The sequence below is a fragment of the Thunnus albacares genome, chromosome 6 (assembly GCF_914725855.1).
Source record: "Thunnus albacares chromosome 6, fThuAlb1.1, whole genome shotgun sequence".
NCBI classification, from domain to species: Eukaryota; Metazoa; Chordata; class Actinopteri; order Scombriformes; family Scombridae; genus Thunnus; species Thunnus albacares.
In genome coordinates, this window is record NC_058111.1 from 20,853,141 (window position 1) to 20,880,162 (window position 27,022).

General features: G+C 40.3%; 1 protein-coding gene and 1 long non-coding RNA gene across 5 annotated transcripts; one reads left to right on the forward strand and one right to left on the reverse strand.

Moving 5' to 3' along the window:
- Window positions 1-218: 218 nt before the first annotated feature.
- On the forward strand, window positions 219-9,842 carry fzd4 (frizzled class receptor 4). The gene is made up of 6 exons (XM_044354203.1): window positions 219-922; window positions 3,935-4,072; window positions 4,281-4,667; window positions 4,911-5,056; window positions 5,678-5,925; window positions 6,186-9,842. Exons 1-6 carry the CDS (start codon window positions 659-661, stop codon window positions 6,602-6,604), a joined length of 1,602 nt encoding a protein of 533 aa, XP_044210138.1. The 5' UTR covers window positions 219-658; the 3' UTR covers window positions 6,605-9,842.
- LOC122983981 lies at window positions 4,577-26,606 on the reverse strand. 4 transcript variants are annotated; one of them, XR_006403802.1, is made up of 4 exons: window positions 26,340-26,606; window positions 20,484-20,626; window positions 20,257-20,294; window positions 4,577-4,664 (listed from the first exon to the last, which is right to left on the reverse strand). It is a non-coding gene; the product is annotated as an uncharacterized LOC122983981 (long non-coding RNA). The 4 variants fall into 4 exon arrangements; XR_006403801.1 differs by having other exon boundaries at window positions 20,417-20,626; XR_006403804.1 differs by lacking the exon at window positions 4,577-4,664 and adding an exon at window positions 4,967-5,053 and having other exon boundaries at window positions 20,417-20,626.
- Between the last annotated feature and the right edge of the window lie 416 nt (window positions 26,607-27,022).

A 27,022-nucleotide genomic window follows, 5' to 3' on the forward strand; every position in this document is an offset into this window, starting at 1 on the left:
ACAGATTTTCTTTGCAGGAGGAGAAGAAGAGAGGAATCATAGTGAAAGCAGAGAAAAAGGAAAGGAGACCAGAGAGGGGAAACAGTAAAGGAGAGGAGAGGAGAAAGGAGAGGGGAGAGGAGGCTCCCTCTTCTATTTTCCTCTTGAATCCCGCCTCCTGGTCAGGGGTTGGTCAGGGAAACTGAACTGCGGCACATGGATTGGTCGGCTCTCCTCTGGACGGGCAAAATAGTCTCTCCTCACAGACACAATAAAGTTTAGTGCTGGACGCTTGCAGGCAGTAGGCGCAAAACCCCCGACCGCTGGATCTCATCCGTACGCTGCGCTTCTCCACACGGAGGTATTAACGGGAAACAACGCACGAAGGACTGCGGGATTTATCCAAATGTCTTTTATGTTAACCTGCAGGGGCACACATTATTCTATTTTTGACTACGCACACATCTCGAAATGATTCACTTCTGCTTTCTGGATATTTTAATCTACTAAACGGTTCGGAGTTGGATACTGTCGCCTCCAAAACGCACGGACTACACGCGCCCCGGTCCTGTTGGACTACAAACACGCGTTGCTGTTTCCAGGGCGACCTTTTGTGTTTAAGGAGATATTGACTGTGCCAACATTCACAGAGGAACAGCTGGTCAGTGTCGGAGTGCCCATGCCCGGGATGATGGTGTCGCTCACCGGGGCAGTCTTGCTCCTCCTGTCCGGGCTGCTCGGTTCGCTCTGCGTGGTGCAGGGTTTCGGCGACGAGGTGGAGGAGATGACCTGTGACCCGATCCGGATCAGCATGTGCCAGGGTCTCGGTTACAACGTCACCAAGATGCCCAATCTGGTCGGCAACGTGCTGCAGTCGGACGCCGAGTTGCAGCTGACCACGTTTACACCGCTCATACAGTACGGCTGCTCCAGCCAACTCAAGGTACTGGACTGATGTGACCTAATGCATATTAAGAATAGAATAGAATAGAATAGAATAGAATAGAATAGTCAGTCTGTTATTAAAAGCATACACTGCAACTGTTACCCACACCCACCAATTTAGGAACAGTGATCCTGGACTCTAAAAGGCATGTCTGGGTCTTGATAGACTGCTATATTTGTGTCTGGTGCCAGTGATAATGAGGAGCACATATATAATACTGTACAGTAGGTTGATTCCCATAGAGTTGGACTAAGTGGAGGGGTCTCCTCCTTCCTGTTGTGCCATGCGGTCATGCTAATTTCAATGAAAATGCCCCCTCTGTCTGTTGACACTCAGAGTTCATGCCCCACACAGCAACAGCTGAGTCTTCAGTGCTATATACTGTACTGTCTTCTTGTTAACAATGGTGCCCTCAGTGTCCTAAGACAAATGCTGCTTGTTTGCCTCATGCACCATGTAAGAAAAAAAAATAGATTGGTGCCCTTCCTTGTCTTTGAGATTTTACTTTAGACTATAATTGGAGGGACTAGCGGCACAGCAGAGATCAAATTTTTGTAAATGTGAAGGACAGTGTAGTTGGACAGAGTTGCCTTTTCTCACACACGTACACACATATACTTAGACATACATATAGAAATTCTCTATTATTTTAAGAAAGTTGTGTTTGGAAGGTCAGTGTTCTGTCTGGAGTATGGCTGTGTTTTTCAGTGAATTATTAGTGTGTACAGGTGTTTGGGGATAAGGGTTAAAAAATGATTTTAACTTGCTAGAGAAATTTCTGTGTGTGTGTGTCAGAGATAGAGAGAGAGCCAGACAGGGACCAACTGCAAACCACACTGTCCTGCTCCAGCTGAAAATTGTCCTGTAAGATTAGCTGACATCCCCCCTCCCCTCTCTCTCTCTCTCTCTCTCTCTCACACACACACACACACACACACACACACACACACACACACACACACGCTAAAGAGGGAGGAAAGGAGAAAGGGAAACCATATCCCGTAACATTTGCTCAAATGGGAGGCTTCCTGACTAGTAACCAGAGCAGCTTTTAGCAGTGAAGTGGCAGCACTCAGGTTACCAACGGCTGGGGAAAACACCCAGAACGTGTTACATTACTGTCACCAGTAGAATATACACCCAGCTCTGTGAGAAAAATCAGAATGTGTATTGCATGTGATTTAACATCTGCTGCTTTCATAAACTTTAGTTAATTGACTCATGTGGAAGCAGATGCACAAAAACTACACTATGACACACAGGGCAACTTTGCTTAATTTGTTAATTTCATTTAATCAAACCAGAAATTACTCAGGATAACTATAAAACACGTGGTTCAGTCTGGGAACAAAGATCGTTTATTTGTAGGAAGGAAACTTAACACAGTTTCCAGATCAGCCAGTCTGCTTCAGCTGCATGGATAAAGCTGCTCTACAACCCAGATACTGATCAGAGAACAGTGTAACAAATTGAGTTTAAAGGACGTTCCCTTTCATTGAGATAACGGATTTTGACATCCCTTACTTCCTCACAGCCAGCAACACAGTGAGGAGTTATTGTATCACACTTCAGACTTATAATCAAAAGACAAGTCTGTTTCATGTGTAGACACAGAAACATGAATATCTTGTAGGTTTGGAACAGAACAGTAGCTCACCGATTCTACTTTTTTTTTTAAGTCTCATGCTTGTAATTTTTATAGCCAAAGCGTAACATGGTGCACAGATGCACAGTTTTTACAATGAGAATACATTCTTACAGGAAGTGAAAGTTGTATAATGTTTCCTCATGTATTTATTTCTCAACCATGACACTCTTCTTGGATTCATGTTTCATATGGGCTCTGTTCAAGGGCTAATTTCAAGCTGGGATGTCTCCATCACTGGATCAAGGCTGCGAGCCCAAAACATTTTGTTCTTATTATGGTCCAATAAATATTTTGTTATTTTTGAAATGAAAAATGGCAGCTGACCCTCCACTCCAACACATCTGAACGGGTTGCAAAGTCAGCCATTGCCTCTTCCAAAGCTCCTGGAGCGTATGTTTGTTTCATTTACCTGAAGGTAGCTGAGTGAAATGTACTTTCTGCTTCTGTTTATTTTCATATCATGAGCCTGGCACAATTTTACACTCTGGCTTCAAACAGATTTCCCCCCTAAAGGCATGAAATTGCTTAAAATTGCAACCTTTTATAACCCCAGAGTTTGCAAAAAGCACTTCTTCCCTCACATCACTACAATCTCAAACAGTCAAATATGGCTTCGGTCTGGTCAGTATCTTTATAACCCTGACTTAGATATCTATTTCAAAACTATTGCCATGGGAGAGAGAAAACTGAGCCTTGGATTAGGGGGGATTATGGAGCATTACATGGCACATGCCCTCAGTGTTGTTAAATCCACAGATTGTTTTTAAAGACGCAGAGTTGTATGTCTAACCTTGGAGCAGGTTAATGTTGGCTGTGGTGTCTCGACTCAAGTGTAGAGTTCTTTATTAGAAATGAAAATAGAGAGCCGCCACTAAAAGAGGTGATGTAATGTATTGAAAGTGAAGGCAGGGGAAGCAGCGGAGTAGTCGGTGGTACATGCAAGTAGATGGAGGATCCACATGTGGGAGTACCATCTACCAGTTATAACCTTGTTGAAATATATAGACATGAGCCCACAGGGCGCTTATAGCACGGTTTCCACCTCTTCAACAAGTAACACCACTGACATGATTTACCCTCCGCTTCATGGTTTGATTTAACTTGACTGGAACAAAGCCTATAAAGCAGCTCGCTATATCGTCATATTTCCCTTTTTAGAGTAGCTCTTATTTGAAAGAATAAAACTCTTCTGACAGAAACGCACTTGCTCCCCCCCCCGTTTTCTCAAAACTCGCTCTGCAGCCACTCTTCACTGCGTACTGTGACATTTCAACACAGAATACACAATTTGCATAATTCTGTAAAATATACTATGGGCAAAATGTTTAACATGTAATCCTTTATTTCTTTTTTTTCTTCAGTTCTTCCTGTGCTCAGTCTATGTGCCAATGTGCACAGACAAGGTTCCCATCCCTATTGGTCCGTGCGGTAGCATGTGTCTGTCTGTCAAGAGGAAATGTCTCCCAGTGCTACACGAGTTTGGTTTCATTTGGCCTGAGGTGAGTCGACTGACTTTGATATCATTACAAGAAAACGTCACACATAAATGAATTATATTACAAATCATAACTCTAGGAAGTGAGTAATGTGGAAAATGTGTTCTGTTCAAGACAAATTTGAAAGAAAATTGATGTGAGTTAGTTCAAAATGTTTTTTATGGATCACAGCCTTAATAAGCAACGATTTCACATGATGTCTCCTTTCCAGGTGCTCAACTGCAGCCTCTTCCCACCTCAGAACGACCACAATCACATGTGTATGGAGGGTCCAGGGGATGAGGACCCACCCTACTACCCGGTCCGCCATCCTCCCCACCAAGAGGAGTGTCAGGCCTTGGGACCTGCGCCCGACCAATATACCTGGTTGAAACAGACCGATAGCTGCGCTCTCCAGTGCGGCTACGACAGCGGGCTCTACAGACGGGGGGCCAAAGTCTTCACAGACGCTTGGATGGCGGTGTGGGCTGTGCTGTGCTTCCTCTCAACTACCCTGACGGTCCTGACATTTCTGCTGGATTCACAGCGCTTCTCATACCCCGAAAGGCCCATCATCTTCCTGTCCATGTGCTGTAATCTGTACAGTGTTGCCTACCTGGTAAGTGACAGATTCAGTATTATATTGTGCAATGAAAGTGAATTTGTTTGGGGAGTATGTATAAAGCTTAATGGGTTAAAAACGGTGAAATAAAAACAATACAAAAAACTGTCATGGAAAACAATAGCAAAAAAAGTGCTCAGATATGGACATTAACAGTTCACCTTTTTTAACAAACAAAAAGTTATATAAATTTTCTTTTTCTTCCCTTTTCTTGTGTCCCTTTCCCTTCTTTCCTTGCAGGTACGGTTGACTCTGGGGAGGGAACGTGTTTCCTGTGACCTGGACGCAGCAGCAGTACCGATTCTAGTACAAGAAGGGTTAAAGAGCACTGGATGTGCCATAGTCTTCCTCCTGCTCTATTTCTTTGGCATGGCCTCCTCACTCTGGTTAGTGCCAACAAACATACACTCACACACACACACACACAAACACAAACATTTTATCGTACCAATCCTTCATCTCTTTGTCCCCCTTTTGCCATTGTCATCGTCTGTTGTGAATTGACTTTGGTGGAACAATTGGAGCACGAGACTTGCATCCTGTTTTCTTTAAAAGCCAACTATCCCGTCTCATAACCCCTGTACTAGTTGGATTAATTTCCAAACATGCAAAGACTGCTTTTGTAAAAATGCCACTTTTTTGAGTGCTTGCTGCGCTGATGTTGCAGTGGAAACGCACTGCTGTCACAGCTCTTTTTCTTCCTTTTCATTTTGCCCTCATTTTCCTGTTTTTCTTCACTTTTCCCTTTTGGAAAAGCAACAGGCTGCAGAGCTCAAGGCGTTCACTCTGGCCTTAAATAAGACCACAACCATCTGTTGTGTAACTTGTTACTATTTGGTGTCATGATGAGCCAATTACAACAGAAGATTACATGTGTCTGCTATGAAAAGGTTATGGGTCCAAGTTTTGAGCAAAGCAAAATTAATGCCAGTTCAATAAGATAATCTGTACTCATGGGTAGTGTCTGCCCTTTCTCTGACTGCTCTTGCTCTGTCTGTCTCTTCCAGGTGGGTGATCCTGACCCTGACATGGTTCTTGGCTGCTGGACTAAAGTGGGGCCATGAAGCCATTGAAATGCACAGCTCCTACTTCCATATAGCAGCCTGGGCTATACCAGCTGTCAAAACCATTGTCATCCTCATAATGAGACTGGTGGATGCAGATGACTTGACTGGACTCTGTTATGTTGGCAACCAGCAGCAGGAGGCGCTCACAGGCTTTGTGGTGGCACCGCTGGCTACATACCTTCTCATAGGTAATTACAACATGATAATACAATCATTTATAAATTTGTATTGATTTTTACTGGATCAATTTAAATATTGTGTTTATATCTATTCTTAAATCCAGCATTTAGTCTTATAACAACATGTTTGCACAATTAACAACACATTGTGCTGTACGAGTCTTCCTGCTGTTCTTTTCATTGCTGCCGTATGTGACATTGCAACTGCCATTATGTTGCTTCTATTTATTGCTCATTATATGACTATTGTTTTCTATTTTAAACTTTAGGAACGCTGTTTATCTGTGCCGGTCTGGTAGCTCTTTTCAAGATCCGCTCCAATCTGCAGAAGGATGGTGCCAAGACAGACAAGCTGGAACGTTTAATGGTGAAGATCGGAGTGTTTTCTGTTCTCTACACTGTTCCAGCGTCCACCGTCATTGGCTGTTACCTCTACCAGCTCTCTCACTGGGGGGAGTTCAAGGCCAGCACCCGAGACTCATATGTTGCATCAGAGATGCTTCGAATCTTCATGTCACTGCTTGTAGGCATCACGTCGGGTATGTGGATCTGGTCAGCGAAGACCCTCCACACCTGGCAGCGCTGCTCTGCCCGCCTACTAAGGGACGGCAGGGCGAGCCGAGGGGGCAAGAGGGCACCGGGCGAGGGCTGGATCAAACCAGGAAAAGGCAACGAGACAGTGGTGTGAGGAGAAAGAAAGAGAGGACCGACAGGAATGGACTTCTACCTGCTTCATTCTCTTTTACAGACTTACTCTTCCCGAAAGAAGGATGGAGAGGACACAGAATCAATGTGACACAGAAACTTAGCAGGAGTTTCTCACAGAAACCACTGGATGTAAAGGCATCGTAAAAGCTCTCTGAGAGTCACTGAGCATGTCTCACCCCATCTAACTTAACTCTGTGCCTCTAACAGGGGTTGGCATTGCCCTTTAATGTTGGGGTTAAAGAGGAGAAAAGGGGAGGACTGATTCGTACATAAGTAGCAACAGTAGCCTCTCTACCTCTGTTAGACTTTCATTGCCCAGAAAGACGGAGAAAGAAAAGAATGATGGAGAAAGAGAGACGGAACAGGCAGAATCCAAGCATCAATATGAAGACCAGACACACCAATAAGCTGTGTAGCACCACGTCTACCTCTCTGTCTCTCTTTTCTCCAGAGCCCTCAGCAGAAGAGACTGAACCTGCTGGATACAGTAAACCTTACACCATTGTGTCTTTTTTTTAGGGTTCTGAATTTTACACTGGAGGGTCATGGTGCAGATATTATACAGATGTAGGCTGACGTTTCCCAAAAGTATCTGACACCTTGAGTCCCTGTGGGTTTTTATATCTATGTGGGAAAATTAAAAGACAATGATATACCAGACCAAAAACAATGAAAATCTGATGAAAACATATCAAAAAAGGCCTTAAATCTGCAATGTGTTTACATTTGAACAACCTTATTTTACATTTTTTGTAAATTATACCTTTTGTACAATATAAAAGAGCAGCTGATTTTATTGCTCAGAATTTTTTTGGGAAACCAGCTCTAAGCTGTAATAATGCACTATAATTATATACAATATGTGAAGTGTCTGTGCTTGTCACAAGTGCATTACCAGGGACGGCATTGGTGAATGACGGTAATATATGATAAATGATTATACAGTACAGAAATATGCACAGAGCCTCTAACAAGGCAAGTTTGGTCAGTTGTCATTATGAAGTTGCAGCACTGACACCAGAATTTAGTGGTATTGACTGTAAAAATCTAGTAGTATCCAGCGCAGGATCAGCATGGTGAAATGTGCAACTTTGTTAAAGTCAGCTAAATGAAAAGTACCTCCAATGTGTCAAAATCAATACACAATCACTGTTCTTACAAGTATGTAGGCAGTCCGAGAAACATGATGAGAAATTTACATATTAGTTGTTTGTGTACATTCAAAGGACCAGTTTGACATTTCAGGAAATTCGCTTATTCAATTTCTTTCCGAGAGTTGGATGAGAAGATCAATACTACTCTCATGTCTACACCTTAAATATGAAGTACAAAAACCGAAGCGTAGAAACGGGACTATTTCTTGGCCATATTTACCATACAGACACAATAATGGTATTGATCTTCTCATCTAAATCTCTTTCATCAAGAAAGAAAATAAGTGTATTTCCCAAAATGTCAAAAGTCCTTGGTTGTTAGTCCTATGAAGTCATACCGCAATGAATTCTGGGGCTTTTATTGACCCATAAATGTGGAAGCCTTAAGGCATCTGGGAAATGTAGGCCTGTGTGTTTTACCTCAGTAGTCCATGAGAAGCTGAGCTAACTTTCTCCTTGGAAACCCTGTACTGTATATGCTCTCGAGTTACCAAGAAGTCCAGGAAATTAAATTATTCCCTCTGCCCTCTTCCAAACATTGGACCCAAGGCAGGTCAAAGAATTAGAGGTTATTAGACAATCACTTGCCAAAAGACACATTATGCAATAACAAAGACATGCACATATGCAGGTACATACATAGGAGGAGTCCAGTTCCCACGAATCTCACCCACCAGCTTGTCTATGACCATGTTATGATCACAATCAGAGGGAAAAGAAACACCAATAATGAGAGAACATATCTAATTTTTTTTGGCCTGTCTGCTTTTCTTTTCAGTCAGATTATGTGTCTGTTTAAGCACATCTCTCAGTTTCTTCTTAAATCACTGGTGTGTCTGTCTACTTTCTACCTGCATATCTGTATCGTCTGTCTTTATGGTGCTTTCGCTGGCCACACTTCCCTTCCTGTTTCTCTCTAAGTCTGTCTACTGCATCGTAGCTAATGTGTCAGACAATCAAATCGTCCTTGGAGAACATTTTTGTACAATGCATTTGAATTTCTCATAGAAATAAGATTTCCGTTCATTGCCTCTAGGGTTGCATTTTGTTGATTTTAATCTTGCAGTTGCTCTCATTAACTGCTTATAGGATGCACTGTGAGTTGTAATAACCATAAGTTATTCATGGTCACCTGACTCATCATGTCTTACTGCTGCATTCACCTGTTCCTGTGTTCACTATATTTGCCTGACAATCTATCTAGCAAAGCTCTTGCGTTTCAGTGAGTCTTTGAATGTATTATATGTGTGACATGTGTCACATTAGGCCTCTTACAATTAAGTAGAATGAGAAGAATTTGGCTCTGGGTGATTCAAATGTTCAAGGGCTGGAACACTTTGGAGCTTTGCCCTCCTGTGTGACATTTGAAACCAGATAGTGCCTCACATACCTGCCACAGGTAATTTTAGGTAAATATTTAGAATGGGGCAGAAAATAATTTTACAGGCTTGGGCTGCTTTTCCCCAAAACATGTTAAATGAGAGATATTTTGGAATATTCAGGGGAAACTGAGAACCCTGAGACGGTAAACCAGTGTTTCTCAAACCAGAGTACCTTGGCACACTTATTGAATTTCCAAAGTCAAACAAACATTACATTGAGTTAAAGTGAATTAAATTAACCTCTGACCACCTCCCCTCTGAGCTAATGCAGTTTCCCTCCTAGATTTTCTTAACGTTTGGCCGTCTTCTCTCATATGACCACACTGAGCTTCAGGTGACATTTTGAAACAATAACCGAATAGTTGTGCCTTGAATTACGGTGAGTGTGTGCCACGGCCTAATGAAAACCGAGAACCACTGGTAATGAGATTTGTAAATGCTTTTTGAGAATCCCTGATATGAATCGATGTTGGGGTCAGTTCACCAACAATGATCTTAGCCTGTAAGGTCTAGACTGTTCCTTTGTGTAGATTGTCTTGATGATATCATCAATGTATTATAAGAAAAAATGCTAATTTATCCTTGTAAAAAAAAGTGACAAAAAATTTTAAAACTTGTTTGTTATTTAAGAGACACTTTTGTATCAGAAGAACAAGATGAATAAAAACTTTTTGGTTTCCAATATGTTGCTACCATTTTGTGTGTGCATATGTTTGTGTAAACGTGCATGCAGTCATGAATGTGTGTGCACACATAAAATAAGTGCATTAACATCTAGAAAAACAGCATTTAGAGAGAACATGGAGTTTAGATGTCTCAGAGCAGACATACAAGAATTAGTAATCCTGCTTCAATGTGTTGTGTAGGTGTGTTCGTGCACCCTAACGGCCATCAGGGGACAGATTAAGATGAGTATGAGTAAGTGATTGGATGAATGTCTACTGAGTCACTTAACTGTCTGAGTCCATGTAGTTTTCTGCATGTAAAACTCTTGTCCGGCACCTGAGTCGTGCTCAGCTCATTGGTTGAACAATGCTGCCACCTCTTGTCTAATGAGACAAATTAAGTTTTGGTGCTTTATCAGGGCACTGACCTGTTTGCAGCTTCTTAACCTCCCTAACTCTTAACATCTATACAGCAGTGATACCGTTTTGATCTCTTTTGCATTTCTTTTTAACATTTTCTCTAGGTTAGTATAAAAATTGCTCCATAACCACTAAAATTTGTTTTGAATCCTCAGTGGAAACATGGTGATTATGCTGTGTATACATTACTGTACCATCAATCACATCTCATCAGCTATGAACTTACAACCCTCCCCAACACACGTACTTATAGTACACGCAGAAACATTCAGAGAAACACACACCTCCTTTCACTTCAAAAATCACTTATAATTTGGTTTTAAAATTATGCTTGATGCACATTCGGTTGTAATTTACCAGCGCAGGGTTGAAAATTGCATCTGGGGAAACTGGTTAATTCTGGGCATGTTTGAGAGTGTGTGTGTATGTGTGTGCGTGTGTCTGTTCACGAGAAACAGAGAGAGAGAGGGGGGGGGGGGGAGTCCAAATATCTAAGTCTGCAGCTCAGATTGCCTTCCTGTAATTTACTGAGTGAATGAGTGTTTGTTTAAGAGCTCCCTCAAAAGCCTGAGGTAAAGGGAAAGTGACAGCATCTACTGCTCTATTGTTTCCAGATGTGGTTCCACTAACACACACACACACAAATACAGTACATACACAAGAAAGCATGTTCACAAACTGACATGCACATTCACACAAACAGGAGGAGGAGTTAAATGCCCTTAAATTCATACCGTAAATGTTGGTTTCTGTATACGAGAGTGTGTATGTGTATGTATATGTTAAAGCACACAACATATTGTTGTAGTATTTTTCAGCTTGTTACAACATCACAGTTCACATTTTTTACTGAACACCAGCAGTGTCCAGTCTTCTTCTTCTTCTTTTTGGCAGCAGTTTCTGTGGTTATTTAGAGATATGGCAACTTGTCATAAGCACAGATCCTACACATTTAACCCTAAACACCAACCTTAAAACTGACCAAAAATTACACCTTTAACTTTAATTTCTGCTCACAAATGACAGCTTTTGTAACCTGTGGGTATCCACTATTGTGCCAGTTCCTACCATAAAAACACACACATGCACACTCAGTGACACACACACATGTACGCACACCATGTTCCATTCTGTTAGTGAACTGCATGTTAGTTTTTTTTTTTTTTTGTTTTTTTTTTTACAAAGCTGAAACGTGAAAGAGCCCTATTAAAATTCCTTGGACTAATATTCCTGGGAATGCATTTTCAGAGTTGGGCTCCCTTGTGTGTAATTGTGTGTATACATCTGGGAGGGTTTGTGTGTGCACACATTGGTGTATGTGTGTTAATGGGGTGTACAGAGGAAAAAGAGATTGGAATAAATAGTAACAGAGAGAAGTAAGGACACAGAAACAGAGAAAACAAAGAAACGAAAAGGAGAAGAGAAAGAAAAACGTAATGTAGAGACACAAATAGAGGAGAGAGAAAGCGAGAGGGATTGAGCGAGAGGAAGAGAGAAAAGGAAATCTGTCATCCTCCAACAGCAGATTGCTGCAGCTGTTCCCCCTCAGCAATGTTGAAATCATTTTCCCATTCTGCTCAGCGTCTAGAGCTGTATGAATAGTTTTGAGTAATGGCCACCACTGGGGATTCTGGGTGACGTAGTTGTCTTGGCCCAAGAGCCAATTCAGCAACAAGGACTTGAAAATCCCGGTTCTTGAGCCAAACAAGCTAACGAGCTGAGACTGAAACTCAAAAACTCAGCCAAGGGAGAGATTGGAGAATTATTCACCATCAAGTTGAGACAGAGCTGTTGTTGTACATGGCAGGGAGTGTGAAAGATTTAATTTATTTTAAGGCAGACAAAGATATACTGCCTTTAAATCAGATGTTGAAAAAGTGTATTTCACTGCAAGTTTAAAGAATTACCTGTAAATTCTATTGTAAAGTGCATCCTGTTTGTATTGTGCTTTGCTATGGTGGAACAATATTGGAAATGCACTAAACATTATGCTTTATGAATGACTTTGATTTAGACCAATCAGGTACTTCACACACATGCATTATACTTCTGGCTTTACAGAGAAAGCCAGTTCAGTTCAGTACCTTAATGTTTGCTGCTCTTCTTATGTTTGTGGAAGTGGAAAGTCACCACTTGTCACCACTAGATGTCCATCTTTATCCAGGGCACCTGGTTTTGTCACTGTCATCATCTGTCAATGAACAGTGTCTTAAGTCTGACTATTAAATGTTTCCTTAACTGTATTAAATGTTTTTTTAACTTTTATTCTAGTCTTCAAAAAAAAGTAGCTTAGTAATTGACCACAGACATGCCCCAAATAAACCTTACTTAATTTCATCTCTGGCTAGAAAGAAGAGAATATCAATCTGATCATCTGAAAGTTTTTAAAAATTCTATGTCTGACTTTTGTGCAACCCAATATTTTGAGTTTGTAATCATCTAAACAGCTGAGAATTATTTTTACATGAACGATAAAATAGTTCAGCATTTAGGAGAGAAACCAGATATTTGATTCTCTCAAACCAATTCACAATGTAACACTTTAAACAAACAAAACAAGTTAAATATACCTCAGCCACGACACTACACCAGTGCTCTTTACTCAATGCTCTCTTTTTCCCCAAATTCGAAATCAGTATACCTCACTACAGGAGTCACTCTACATGAGCTAGTGAGCAAGCTATCGTAGGTACACAGCTGCGTTCTCGCCTCACAATAAATTTTGATTAATAATCACATACCACAGGTGCATGTGATTGCTATATCTGGACATAAATATGTTTGTCTATTTCATAAAGTACATAAAAAGCACTCAGGGGTGCAAGTTATTGTGTATAGAGGCTGTACTGTTACAGCAGAAGCAAATGTTTTACAATGGATAAATGTGTTGCCATGTGGGAGAAAAGCTGAGTGATTCCATGTTATTTCAGCAGGACATTTGTCAACTTTAGAAATGTCAACCGCTCAATACAGTCTCTTCATCTCTCTCTCTCTCTCTCCGTCTCACACATACAGCGCAGCACACACAGAGCAAGCAAAGACAAGGAGGGAGAGGAAAGATGTAGAGACAGCAGACTATATGTGGAAGGTAAAGGGAATCAAAGAAAAAAAAAGACAGAGAGACAAGGGCATTGCGCAAGGAGAGGAGAGAAGATGAGCATGATGGCATTGTGTGGTTATGGAGAAATGTCAGAGAAAAAGATGGAGGGAAGCGTCTAACTAGCGGAACATAAGTGATTCCATTGTTTCCCTTAATCAGAAAGCCCGTTTGGCAAGCCAAATGACTGGAAATGACTCATATGAACATAATCTATCTCCAAGAGCCCGTCTGGGTTTGTTTCCTATGAGTTTTTTTCTTGTGTGTCTGCATTCAGAGTATAGAACTAGAAGGCCTAGAAAGACCTGGACTAGCAGGTCAGTTTCTTGGTGTCATTTCTCTATGTTCTGCTGGTTTGTCGTTTGAATAGAAAGATTTCACTTGGTTTCATCACTGCCATTGACTGCCCTAGTTCTGAGTCCTCACAGGAAAACTGGTACTTGTTGTTATAGCTACTATGTTACAGAGATGATAGCTTTAATATGTTTTATTTAATGTTGTAGTGCTGTTTTCAGTTGTTTCAAATTCTGTTTGTCCATTTTTCTTTTCTTTCTCTCGCATTTTTATGTTTTCTGTCTGTTTCTGTTACTATGATATTAAACATATCTGGCGAATGCATGTCCTTTCTCTTTATAATTGTAAATCCAGAAGTACTCAAAGGCAACTAGATCTTCTGTTTTATTTCCACCAATATGCCAAGTGACCTTAGAGGAATAGTTCATTTTGGGAAATCTGTGTATTCACTTTTTTGGCGAGAGTTAGATGAGATGAGCTCGATGTCACTCTTAAATCTGCATGCTGAATATGAATTTACAGACAGGAGCCTATTAGCTTAACTTAGCATGAAGACTGGAAACAGCTCGGGAAAAACATAGCCTGGCTCCAAAGAAAAGTTTTAAAAAATGCCCAGCGGAACCTCTAAAGCTCACTTATTAAGATGTTATATCCATATAATGCTTGTTTCATGTGTACAAAAACCAAAGTGTAAAAATGATAAGTTGTGGTTTTTATGGGGGGGTTATGTATGGGACTATGTCTTGGCCTGGCCAGTAACTTGGAGTTTCTGCTTGCTGTCTGGCAGCCTCATGGTAACAACAAAGACTCCAGGAAGTCACTGAGCCTGGCAAAAGGAAATTGTTCAGCACATAACCCCCGTAACACCACAATGTGTTGTTTTACAGTTCAGCGTTTGTACGGACGCTAAGCTAAGCTAATCGGCTTCTGGCTCCAGCTTCATATTTAATGAACAGGTATAAGAGTGGCATCAATCTACTCATCTAACTCTCAGGAAGAGAAGAAGTATAATAAACATTTCCCAAAATGTAGAACTATTCCTTTAACAACCCTCACAGAAGAGGCTAAAATGTCTCAGACTCCCTTCCAGTCAGAAGAACTGAAGATGAAGACTGAGGATGAGGGGTGAGTTGATTTAAAGGATAAACAGTTTCTTTTTACTTACTACTTTACATACTTCTAGATATCCTTCTACCCTGTAGGTTACTACCCTGATGATAGAGAATCTTCATAGATGTAGTAGTAAAGAAACAAAAGTTATGGCATACTCTTTAATTACATTCTCTTTTCCAAAGTGTTTGAACAATGTGTCATTTTGTGCATGTATGAATGTCCTGTGCTCTTTAATTCTTCCATCTTGTTTGGATGGTTTGTCTGTGGTTTGACATGCTACGTGCCATCTCATGTTCAACTGTGTTTGTGGCTGCGTACAAGTGTGTTTTTGTCTACTTGCGGGTCAGTGACTTTGTACTGCCAGTTTTAAACTTAAATGAACGCCTGAATAGCAATGAGACAATTAGCTAAAGCCTATGATCCAGGACTCACTGTGCCTTGCTTATTAGAACTGGTCCAACAGACTACAGCTGCACCACTGTCACACCGATATGGAAATGAAGTGCAATGCTCACGCTGTGCAGGCACACATACATAAACACACAAAAAACACACACCGTGACAAACCAAAAGGCATAAGATAATAAAAAAAAATACAGACTGAAAATGGGGGGAAATGAGTGAGTGAATGCAGGGGAGCGAGACAGGCCTGCAGGGTAAATGATAGCATCTATTTTTCTTTAATGTTTTGTCAGCCACATGACTAAAAAACACATGAAATGTTTCCTTTACACCATCCACGTGTCCTTCACATGCAATAATTGATTTAAAAAATGTAGTTGACAGCATTTTATCAAGCAGTGTCCAATAAAGAATTGTATTCATAACATAAAATCCTCTCAATGCCTATGACATCATCAAACCCAACACATGAATACCAAGTGAAATATATGTTTTGGATTGGGGACACTTGTTAGACTTATTTTTAACCTGTGTCACACATCCAACAGGTTATTTTTCAAAGTATGTCAGAAAAACTGCCTCAGGAAATGCAGCAAGGGTATTATTGGCAGCTTTCATTTGAAATGTGAAACAGCTATGAAACTGGGTAAAATGAAAAAAATAAATTCCAAAGTTACATCCAACAGCTTTTAAGGGCTGTTCGTTATGTACAGAAGTAAAACATAGCATTTGAGAATGTGTTACTGTACAGAATTCTTGAAATAATACACAAAACTTCAGGTAACTATTTGTGTCATTTAGTTGTAAAATATAAAAAATAATTGGAGTTTTTGTAGTTTGTGTACCATTACCTCATATCCTAATACATTACATTAAACTCTGCCTGACAAATGCTGACACCGAAACTGACACCAGTCGTATTCATGTATTTTCTTTTGGAAGATATTTGCTGTATTAAGATTTAAATTCAGGCAAGATTTGAAAATGTTTATTTTTTTTAAAACCCTTAAAATGAGTAAATGGCAAAAACTTATAACCTACCTAGAAATAGAGAGAAGTAAGTGGACTATAACTCCCTGAATGACACTGATATTCACCCGGAATATGCAGAGAAACAGCCTAAAGCTATATGAAACATTACCTTAAATCATGTTTTTTTCAATATTTGTATAAACAGACTTACATGCAAAATGTCAAATTTTACATTTTCTCACACAAATCCGGACAAGCGGGTGGCATACATGTTCTTTTATAACATTGCCATTGAGAATCAAAATGACACAAAAACAAATGAAGGTGATTCCTATAGGTGACAGTAACGCTGGTTGTTCATTCATAGAGCAAAATGATGTTCAGGGCCACACACTGTAAGAACAGATTGTTGAAGCTTGAAGAGAAGCTGAACACAATAATGGAGAGCAAGCCTTGTCGACTTCAACTCAAGCAGAAAACAACAGTGACTTTAGTTACTTTAGTGTGGATATTTAATGACTTTATTGTAGTTCTATAGGGCTGTGTTTTGTAGTGTATGTTTGAGACAGACAGGGACAGCATTACTCTTATTCAGACAATTAATGATGCCAAAAAACCATTACATCCTACAAATTCACCCAAAGCTCAAGCTATCAAATTAAATGTTTTATGTAGTTGTTGAATTAACTTAAATTAATTAAGTCATGAGAGTGATTTTCTTGCTGAGTTTCACAAAATGCCACATAACCATGACACACAAACACTTTTTTGGTACATTTTCACCCTCCTCATCTATTAAAAAAGACTTTTCTCTTTTGTTGAGATGATTCACCTTTGAAGATAATTGAAGCATTTGTGCTTTGATGCTTAAAAGAAAGCCATTTTGACTCTGATGATTGACTCTTATGACTGATAGGCCTTTTTCAGTGAAGACAGTGACATGCCACTGTAGGAAAAGCATAGGTGTAAATAGCAAAAGTAAATAGCAAAAGTAATGATGGCTGTTTCACGTTTAGGGTCATGGTATGCATGCTGGTTCACTCGACACTTGAATAGAGTGGAGTCATTGTTAATTTTTATTAGAGTTTTTCCTGCTATGACAACTCCAAACATCTGCTGTGAAAAAAGATTATTAAAGTGATGTGAATGAACAATATTTGAAACATTTGAAATGCATGTGTTGAAATTAAGATGTTATGGGTTCACATTTAAGTGGGGAGGTGGCGCTGAAGATTACAACTTTGAAAATGAAAAAAATGTTGGGGTTTGGCTTTTCCAGACCTCTGTAGCCCACTCCTTATCTCTACTTGAGGCTAGCAGCTTGTGGCTACATTAGCCACTCCTAGCATTACACAACCAAATGTCCAACCGAACTGTTGATGGCCGAGTTGCATTGTGGTTAATGTAGGTGCAAGGTTTTGACAAGGAAGAAGAATGGCGTGGAATAAAAAGGACAACACCTCTGGTTCTGCTGCATCGATTGATCCATTTTTTTGACTGTTCAACAATGTTATAGGAGAGCAATGCTAAATCGCTTGAGTACTCTTTTAATACAAATTACTAAAACCTGCAGTGCAGAACTTTTACATATAAATGAATGTTTGTTACATTCAAGCCTTTGCCAAACAAGTTCACACAATGCTGATCAAGCATTCACTATCACAGCCAGATAATCTCTCTGTATTTCACAGTATACCAGAGTTTTTAATCTGGTGTCAGATTTGACATTCCTGCACTGGCTGGATGAATGCATACTGCACATGCTCTATGGGAAATCTGCCGGCCGAGCGGAAGTCTCCTTGATAACTTGAACGTTGATAAAATAATTTAATCGTACGGCTCTTCTTGACTTTCCAAATGTTATCAGACCAAATGGATCAAATACTGATAGTGAAATGAGTCATTTCGTGGGGGTTGTGTAATGCTCAAAACAATTTATCTATCGCTTTACAGCCGCAACAGTCATGATGGAGGAAACGGTGGAGCCCATGACGTAAGCACATCGACAGTGTTTTGGTAATTACTCTCACTGCCAGAGGGGGGAGACAATAGTCCTGCACTCCAGCTTTAAGGTCTAACAATCAAATTAAAATATTCTACGAGTTTTTAATGACAGACATCATAGATCAGTAGAAAGTTCACTATCAGTTGCTTCTCATATGGTAAAATAAAAGAGAGCCATTTAACACCCTAAAATTACAGTCGGCTATATGAGTGGCAGAGTCAGAAGAACTATGTACTGTGTCCCCTCAACATGAAGTCTATGTCTACAATACATCATTTTAAAGATTTTGAGTAGTGTATGGCTTTAAAACAAAGAATATTGCAGAGGAAACGAATGAGAGAGCGAGGGGAGTGGAGGAAAAGGGTAGGTGATTGATGAGGCCTATCATTTTCCATTAGTGAGGCACAGATCACCTATTGTATCCCTAATGAGACAAATATTAGCGACAAACCCCACTACACACATACACACTTTAAGATGCAGTCATGTGTACTATTGACACTATTAAAGCATCAGCCGTACACTGAAATGCAACAGACCTGAAACTCGTTGTTTGGCAATACCATGTCAATAGCCACCCCTTATATAACCACACACACAGTTACCACATTATTAACCCATTCAGCTTCGTCCTCAGGTGGCTACTAGGACTTACCTGTGTTTACATCACACATAATGAGACATCTCCCAGAGATCATTTCTAAGGTTACTGATGATGACACTGGAGCGTCAAAGCCTATATTGAGAACAAAGGTAAGCTTCTGATACTGATGGGTGGGTGGTACTGATTGGGACTTGAATGCAACACCAACTGATACTATGACAGACATCACCAGAAACAACAGTCTTATTTCTAAGAACTGTGAATCTTCTTCGATGGCAGAGTGGAGATTGAAGCAAATATATCTAAAATCACATAACAGTATTATTTCAGAGTATTATTTCAGTCATTACAGGCTGCTGACATAATGTTATCACAAAAGCAAATGGTAAGTGTTTGCTTTTGGTTCTGACTCAGACTCTGTATGCACGACACGTTGCCTTTCATAGAGGAATCCATCAGTGAAATCTGTTTGAGTTTTACTGGGGCTTCTCCCTCCTCCTTTCTGTTTAGTTGCAGCTTTGTGTGCCCTTTCTTGTGATTATGTTTGATCAGATTTGGGGTATTATGGCTGCAGCAGTCAGCCCTCCTGTAAATATCACAGCTGGCAACATTTTCATTAGCAGAAAAGCTGGAAAAATTACCAAAATTATGCAGTTTTCAACCAGAAACCAGCTGGACCACTGTGGCCAGGAGATGGCATTTCTTTTTTTTACTGCCAGTTCAATTCAGAAATAAATGTAAGAAGAATGTTTGTGTTTTGAGCAAAACACAAAGGAGGGAGACTGCAATGCTCATATTTGGCTAGTTTATATTTTAGCTAGTAACATGGTTGCAGACTTACAGTCTAACACAGTGGACCCTAAATATATTACCCCCAGAAGACATGTGTGTGTATGTGTGCTTGGATAAAGCAGACAAAACAACTTTTCAGGCTTCAATGGGGACAACCAAATGCTACACCACTGTAAGTATGGATGCACACCTGCTGTTTTACTGTTGACCATAAATTAAACAGTTTTATTTTGAAAGTGAAAGAAATTCCCAAAGATCCATACTGCAAAATAAGAACCAGAGCTTTTCCCACGGAGGAGTGAGGCATCAGGGAGAAAATCACATGCAAAGTAACAGATGCTGATGCAAATATGAAACTCACACAAGCAATATGAATTGCACATGTACTGAATTTAGTCATCAAAAATGCTTGTGACCAGACTCACAAGCAGTAAAAGTAATGTATATTTTATTTATCTTATAAAATAAAAATGATAAACATTTAAATTCATTATTACGTATTTGGTTTGAGGGATAAATATCAAAGCCTATCCTATTCCCTCCACTTTTCCTTTCTTCTCCTCTTCTTGCATATCTTTAGGGCTGCAACTAACAATTATTTTCCTAAATCATGGGAAATACTTTCTTATAATTTCTTTCTCTTCTTCAAATGTTTTGTCTGGTCAACAGCCCAAAATCCAAAGATATTCAGTTTGCTATCATGTATAACACGTAAAAGCTTAAAATACTCACATTTGAGAAGCAGCAACCAGCAAATTTTGGCATTTTTCCTGAAAAAAAAAAATCACAATTATTCAATTTTAGCAGCCGATTCATTTTCTGTCAATCGATTAATCATTGCAGCTCTACACATCTTACTACATCCTGCTGTGCTATCTGATCCCACTCTGACCTGTCCAATCCTGTGCGATCCCTAAGGAGAAGCTCATGCCAGGACACCTGTTAGAACAGTTACTCACAAAAACTGCAGTGTCTGTTTTGAGCCAAGAAAGCCACTGGTTCAGCCATGGCATCTCTGTATCCCCCAGTGACTGTAGGGGAACATAACACTACAGGTGACTGCTTCAGTGCACTGTCATCCTTCAGTGATGCCACTGTGGAGCTGTCAGAACAGGAGAGAGTTTTTAGCTCCAAGGCAATGCCACTATTAAAAATGATTGAAAACTCTGTCCTAGAAAGAAATTCCTTGTGTGACCACTCATTTCGGTCGGCCAAGGAGAAAACCTGGGACTGTTCAATCTGAAATTATTGAGTATAACGCCAATGACAACAATGCTGCACCCAAGACTAAGGACGTGTGCTTTTTCAGCCACCACAGAGTTGCTGAGGCAGTAAAATGGTTGACATCAGAGTGTACTAAAAACATAAAATCCCACTGTAACATAAACCAGCTCCTCAAATGATCAAAATTCATGTTCATTATATGAATTAAAAACACACAGATCAACATTTCTTTTGTAGAATAAGTATAGTTGTTTGTTGTAGTAACATCCCTTATAGGTTTGTTGTGTTTTGTCTGCACCCATTGTGCAGATCCCATTCTTTTGTCTCCCTTCCACACACACACACACACAACACATGGTGAGCTTTTTTTTTTTTATAGCAGATTCTGGTATTTTTTTATGTCATTATTTTTGGATTTGGCAGAAAACAAATCAAAATGATTGTACTTCATGCTCTCCAGCAGAATCATATTCCAGCTATTGTTTTGAGGATTTTAAAGCAGCATTAAGACAATTGTGAAGGGAGATAAAATTTGAGAGTATATATTTCAAATGATGTAGACAATGTGGAAAAAGACCATCGAATACTTTTTGGTGGCTAGTCAAAACTCTCTTAGGGAAGGTGGAGTTTCCCTGTGGGACAGTATTTTGTAAAATACTGGCCACAGCCCTGCCTTTGACTCACTTTTACTAGATATCACATGAACTGGATGACTGACAAACTTTCATAGACACAACATGGGTGGCTTTGGTACATGATGTAACTGGAGTAGTTAGTTTCTAGAGACGGGGCAGCGAAGCTAAGTAATCTTTTTTCAGAAGAAAGAAACATTCAACAACTGGCTGACATGCAATGAAAGCTGCTGTATTCTTGCCCTGCTCTGAATCCTCTCTTCATTCTCCTCTCAGTCAGGTAGTGTTGCCCTCAGTGATAACGTGATAATGCCTAAATATTACGCCCTTGCAGCTGACAGCTCTCCGGTTCAGAGACTATATAGTGTAATGAAAGCTGACACTGCTACATCTGTGGCTACTCATTAGCTATGGCTGTAGGGAAAGTACGGAACAATCGGTCAAAGCATACATTAACATTAACCAATGAACATACTGTATGAGTATTGAATTACATGAGAAAACAGCTGGCTGTGTGCTATCTACAGGCAATGTTTTAATGATGTTGCCCGTGACTCTAAGCTAAGTTTCTTCTTTTCATTTTTGTTTATAAGGCTATATGTTTTTACACAACATATTGTATTTCAGGTCTATAAAATTAGTTATATAGCACCTTTTAAATCGACAATATCATGGTGTCTGCTTCCAGAAACACACATAGATAAATAACCTCAAAGGATCAGAGATAAAAATGCTCATTACTTTAAGATTAAGGCTTGGTCCTGTTGGGCAGCCTCCCTGCTGTCTGACACAACTCACCACCAGAGGGTGATAAACAGGCAGTGCTGCACATTTTTACCAATGATCCATGGCGATGTCCAGAGCATATGGCTTCAGGTCTTGTTAAACAACTATAAAGTTAATCACCAGCCCGAGGAGTTCTGGCACTAATTGCGCTTATAAACCACAGTGTGTCCAAACAATAGATGTGTTCTGGGCAGTCTGGGAGTACAGTATATTGATACTTAATATCCCACTCCACCTCTGGCTCTCTTTCCTCCAGAGATATGGCACAGTGGATGCCCTGAGCCAGTTTATATTGTCACATTCTGCTGCATCTAGGACTGCCTTGTAGATACTGTCTTCACCCTTTACCTCCCAAGTGTTGAGCAAATATTGTCTTTTCTCTCTCTGTGCAAGGATGGTCCTGGATGAAACTGGGGAATTTAGGGAGTGTGCACAGGATCCAGTGGTGCAAGAGTGGTGAATATCTCTGGTATGTTCTCAACACAGGGATTTACAATGATTGGAACCACACAGTCTAATCTGAGAGAAATGATTGTAACAGAAGAAGCTCAAGTACATAAGTCACTCAGTATTTTCTGAAACCACACACACATACAGGATACTGTCTAAGAATACACAGTGTTCTCATGCATGTATGAGCAGTCACACACATGCTAAAGTGGGTGATCAGTCTTATTTTACAGTACCGACTGGGGAGCAGTCTGCAAAATCAATGGTAAATTTAAATGTCAGACAAATCTTTAATATCAGTATAATTAAAATGTCAGGAAAATTTACATTCATTCTTGCTTCCCAGGTCGCTCCACAGAGATACACACACACTGACATACCTATTTACAAGCACACCAGACCACGGCTATTCTACATTTCCATTCCTCTGCTCGTCTGGTTCTCTTCTCTTTTACATTTCACCTCAATTACCTTTATTTTCTAGTCGATCAGTCTGTGCTTTCCTGCAATACTTCCCTCCAGCACCTTTCATGTAGCATCATCATCATCATCAGGCCAAAATATCCACTTATGTACAAAAAGCCAAAATCAAATGGGCAGATTTTGGTGACATTTAATGATGACACTCTGAAGATCAACATCAAACTTTGTGAGCTTTGTTCTTGATCTACCTTCGAGTCCGATTGCCAACTTTGGAAACACAGGATAACTTATCTGATTAGTAGGGCTGTAGTCTCCTGGTCGACTGGTCGATTAGTTGGTCGATATGCCAGACTCTTGTCAGACTAAATTCTCATTGGTCGAATAGTCTCCGTGTTACTTTCGTAGGGAGGGAAGTGCTACATCAGTAGCCTTCCAGGATTAATCTATTATTTACTGCGGTGGGAGGGACAGACTAACAAATTACCTGTGAAAAAGGGGGTGTATTTAAAACACCCCAGTTGTTTTCACAGCTTTGGACTCACCCAACCTAGTGGACACTGCCAGGTCTAACTGTACTCAATGTTTACTGAGTGTTTACTGAACGTAGTGAATGTTTACCAAATCAGCGTTTCTCCTGTAATAATATCAACGAACCGCCGCCAGGCCAAAAAAAATTTTTTAATGCCAAAAATAACGCTAAATATCAGTTGTGTAACTCCGTCTAGGAACAGGGCAGTGCTTAGTATGTTTGCGTAGCGAGTGGGAAAGAGCGTCAGGAAAGTGACGGTGGATGCGAGTGGAGCAGAGGAAAAGGTCAGCGGTAAGTTCTCAGTCTGGCAATAAATGTACAGTACAGACTCTAGTGTGTCAGTTAATAAATGCTAAAAAGTCACGTCTGTTGTTTCCCCAAATGCTGGAAAAGTGAATGGGGTTAGCTCCAAAGTAGGTTAGCCTAACCTGAAGAGGCAAAACGGAGAAATGTGAGTTCACTGTGCACTCTGTCCCGTTACACCCCCCCCCCCCCACCCGCTACTAATTGATTAGTTGAAGATTATGTACGATTTCAGATGACCAAGACTTTCTTTGATTGACTACAGCCCTACTGATTAGCTGACTGACAAGAAATTTGATGAATCCTTTCATAATCCTAAAGAAGTCAGTATGTCTCAATTGATACCTTCTAAAACTCCCTCCCCTCACAACTTTCCAACGTCAGATATGTGGAGAGTGTCATCACACTACATTTACAAAAGCGAGTGCAACACTGTGAATGTCTTCCAGGAGAGACGGAGAGCATGCAGCGGTATCGTCATTTGAACAATCACCAAGTTTGACAGCTATTTTTTCAGTTTCATGTGTGTTCTCTGTGACTAGCAGCATGTCCAGGTGTTGTTGTTTTTTTTAATGGAGGTTTTTGAGCCGCAGGCTGTCCATGCAGCACAGTTCAGGTCTGTCTTTTCCACCGCAAAGCACACAGCCCTGTATCCACTTTTGTCTTTTTAAGGGCTCAGTTTTTCGGTTTGGCAGCTTGTAAAACTTAGTTCTGGGTTCTTTACCCTGTTGGTAGTCCATCCCACCACACAGCAGCTTTAAGGCATTTTTCTGTTGTTTTCTAGCAGACAGAAGTGACAAGGAGGCACCTTAACGCAATACAAAGTCAATGGAGAGCAATGAATTGTTTTCCCTTCTGGGGTGGGCAGGACTTAATTGTGCTCTATCTATATGTTTTGCTGCTGGCTCCGTCCACAGAAGTACATTATTTAGCTTCTGTGCCGGTACTTCTGCCTGCTTCTCCAAACTGGGGGATGTGCTGACCCAAATCTACTGCATGTAATACACTGACCATGGATAAGTACCTCATACAATCCCACTTCAAAAAATGCAAACTATCCCTTTAAGGTATTCAATTTTGATCAGTGCATGGCCTCTTCTCTAGTGCCACTCTCAGGATGGAATTAGTATTATGTCTCTCCTGTCCGGCTCTTGTTGAGTATAATGAAAACTGCAGCCTCAAGGGTCAGTCTTGTTCACTCATTTCCTTCTTCTTTTCTATCATCCTATCTCACCCTTTCTCACATTCCTCCTTCCACAATTTTACCGTAATCTGCCCCATTTTATCCTTGAATCTTTCACCTTTTCCTGTCTCTCCAATCTCCTCTCTCCTCTCCTTCAGCATCATCTCCCATTTCCCACAACCTCTTGTTCCTCATTTGTAATCCTCACATGTCCCTTCACCTTACCCTCATTCCCGTTCATCCTCACTATCCCTCTCCAGTGCTCTCCTCCTCTCGCCTTCCTATTGAACACTGCTTAAGGCCGTAATCTGTCTTCCAGTGCTCACCACTGATTGGGTCCACAGGGAAATGGCAACAGGAAACACGTGGAGCAAAGGGGCAGCTGTGACTGAGAGGTAGCTAGATTGTCTGTGTGTAAGTGTGTGTGTGTGTGTGTGTGAGCCAGGTGAGAGACAGGAGAGCATCTGAACATAGGAAGAGATCTCGGGCCCTCATTTAAGAAGTGAAACTCTCTTCTTGTTATGCTGCATGTTTCTGTCACACACACACACACACACATATGCTCTCTTTTTCTCTTTCCAATAACCGTGCAGAGGCTGTGTGCATTATGCATGAATGTGGATGAGAATAGACAGGTTAGGTGTGTCAGTGTGTGTGTGTGTGTGTGTGTGACTGTGTGCAGGGCAGTGCAGTGTAACCGATTGGTTGTAGGCTCCCAGTCTAAATCCTCTTTTAGACAGGTACATGGTTTAGATCGATCCCTGAGTCGTATAAGAGATGTGTGCACTCAAGCACGTCTGTGGTTCACTCCTCATGTCCATCTGCGCATAATAAATCTGTGTCTGGTTGATAAATCTGTGTTTGTTCCTCTGTGTCTTGTAAGTTTGTTCTAACAACCTTTACACTAACTCACATAGACTCAAGAGTCCTGTTTTTAAGGAATTCTAAGCATATTAAACAAAATTGTATATCACTAGAGTTACAGAAACTGTAAAACCTAAACCTCATGACCCAACTGATACAACGGGCCCTTATGTCCAGTCCATATCAAAAAAATAATTCCTTTTCCATATTTGGGTCTGTGCATACAAATAACTACCAATTATAATATAATCAGAAAACTTACACAATCAAAAAGACCAACAATAAAAAAAAAACTTCAACATCAAGGCAGATGCAAGATGCATTAACAAACAATCAAAGCAGGATAAAACATCAATAAAATACATCAACATCTCTTGAAAATGAGTTGCAACCCCGTCAACCAGTTAGTTGTTGTACTCACCTGTTTGAACCACAAAGTCCTACACAAGCTGTCATGAGGGTCCAGTTTCTTGGTGGTAGCATTTATTCCTGATGTATATAAAATGACGCGTCTATGCAGTTTCTCTCGTCCTACTGCGCCCAGAAAATACTTTGAGCTGGTACTTTGAGTTTGTCAAAAATATCATGAATCCGCGCACACTGGACTGAAGAAAGAAACCATGATTGAAACCCACCGTGGACATTTGATGTAAACCCAGCATGCACCTGTTGACTGCGCATCATTGTAGGTGCGTTTGATTTGGGTCGCTTAACATGCTCGCCGGGTGGTGCTTCAGCCTAATTAAAATACATTAGACATTTTTTACATAATGCGAAGATATAATAATGCTAAACTTACCCATAACCATTAATGCTGTCATCCCTTTTTTAATGTGTTATAGCTTTTTTTCTTTTTCTTTTTTTTTTTTTTTTGGAAAAACGGAATAATTAACTGATTGCAACCGAGAGTTAATCTTCAATTATTTCAAAAATCGATTAACCATTTAAGTCATCTTCTCAAGCAAACATGCCAAACATTCACTGCTTCCAGCTTTGCAAATGATTTATGCTTTCCTCCTCTGTGTTATGTCATTATAAACTGAATATTTTCAGACAGAATAAGACATTTGAAGACATCAGCTTGGGCTTTTTGAAACTGTGATG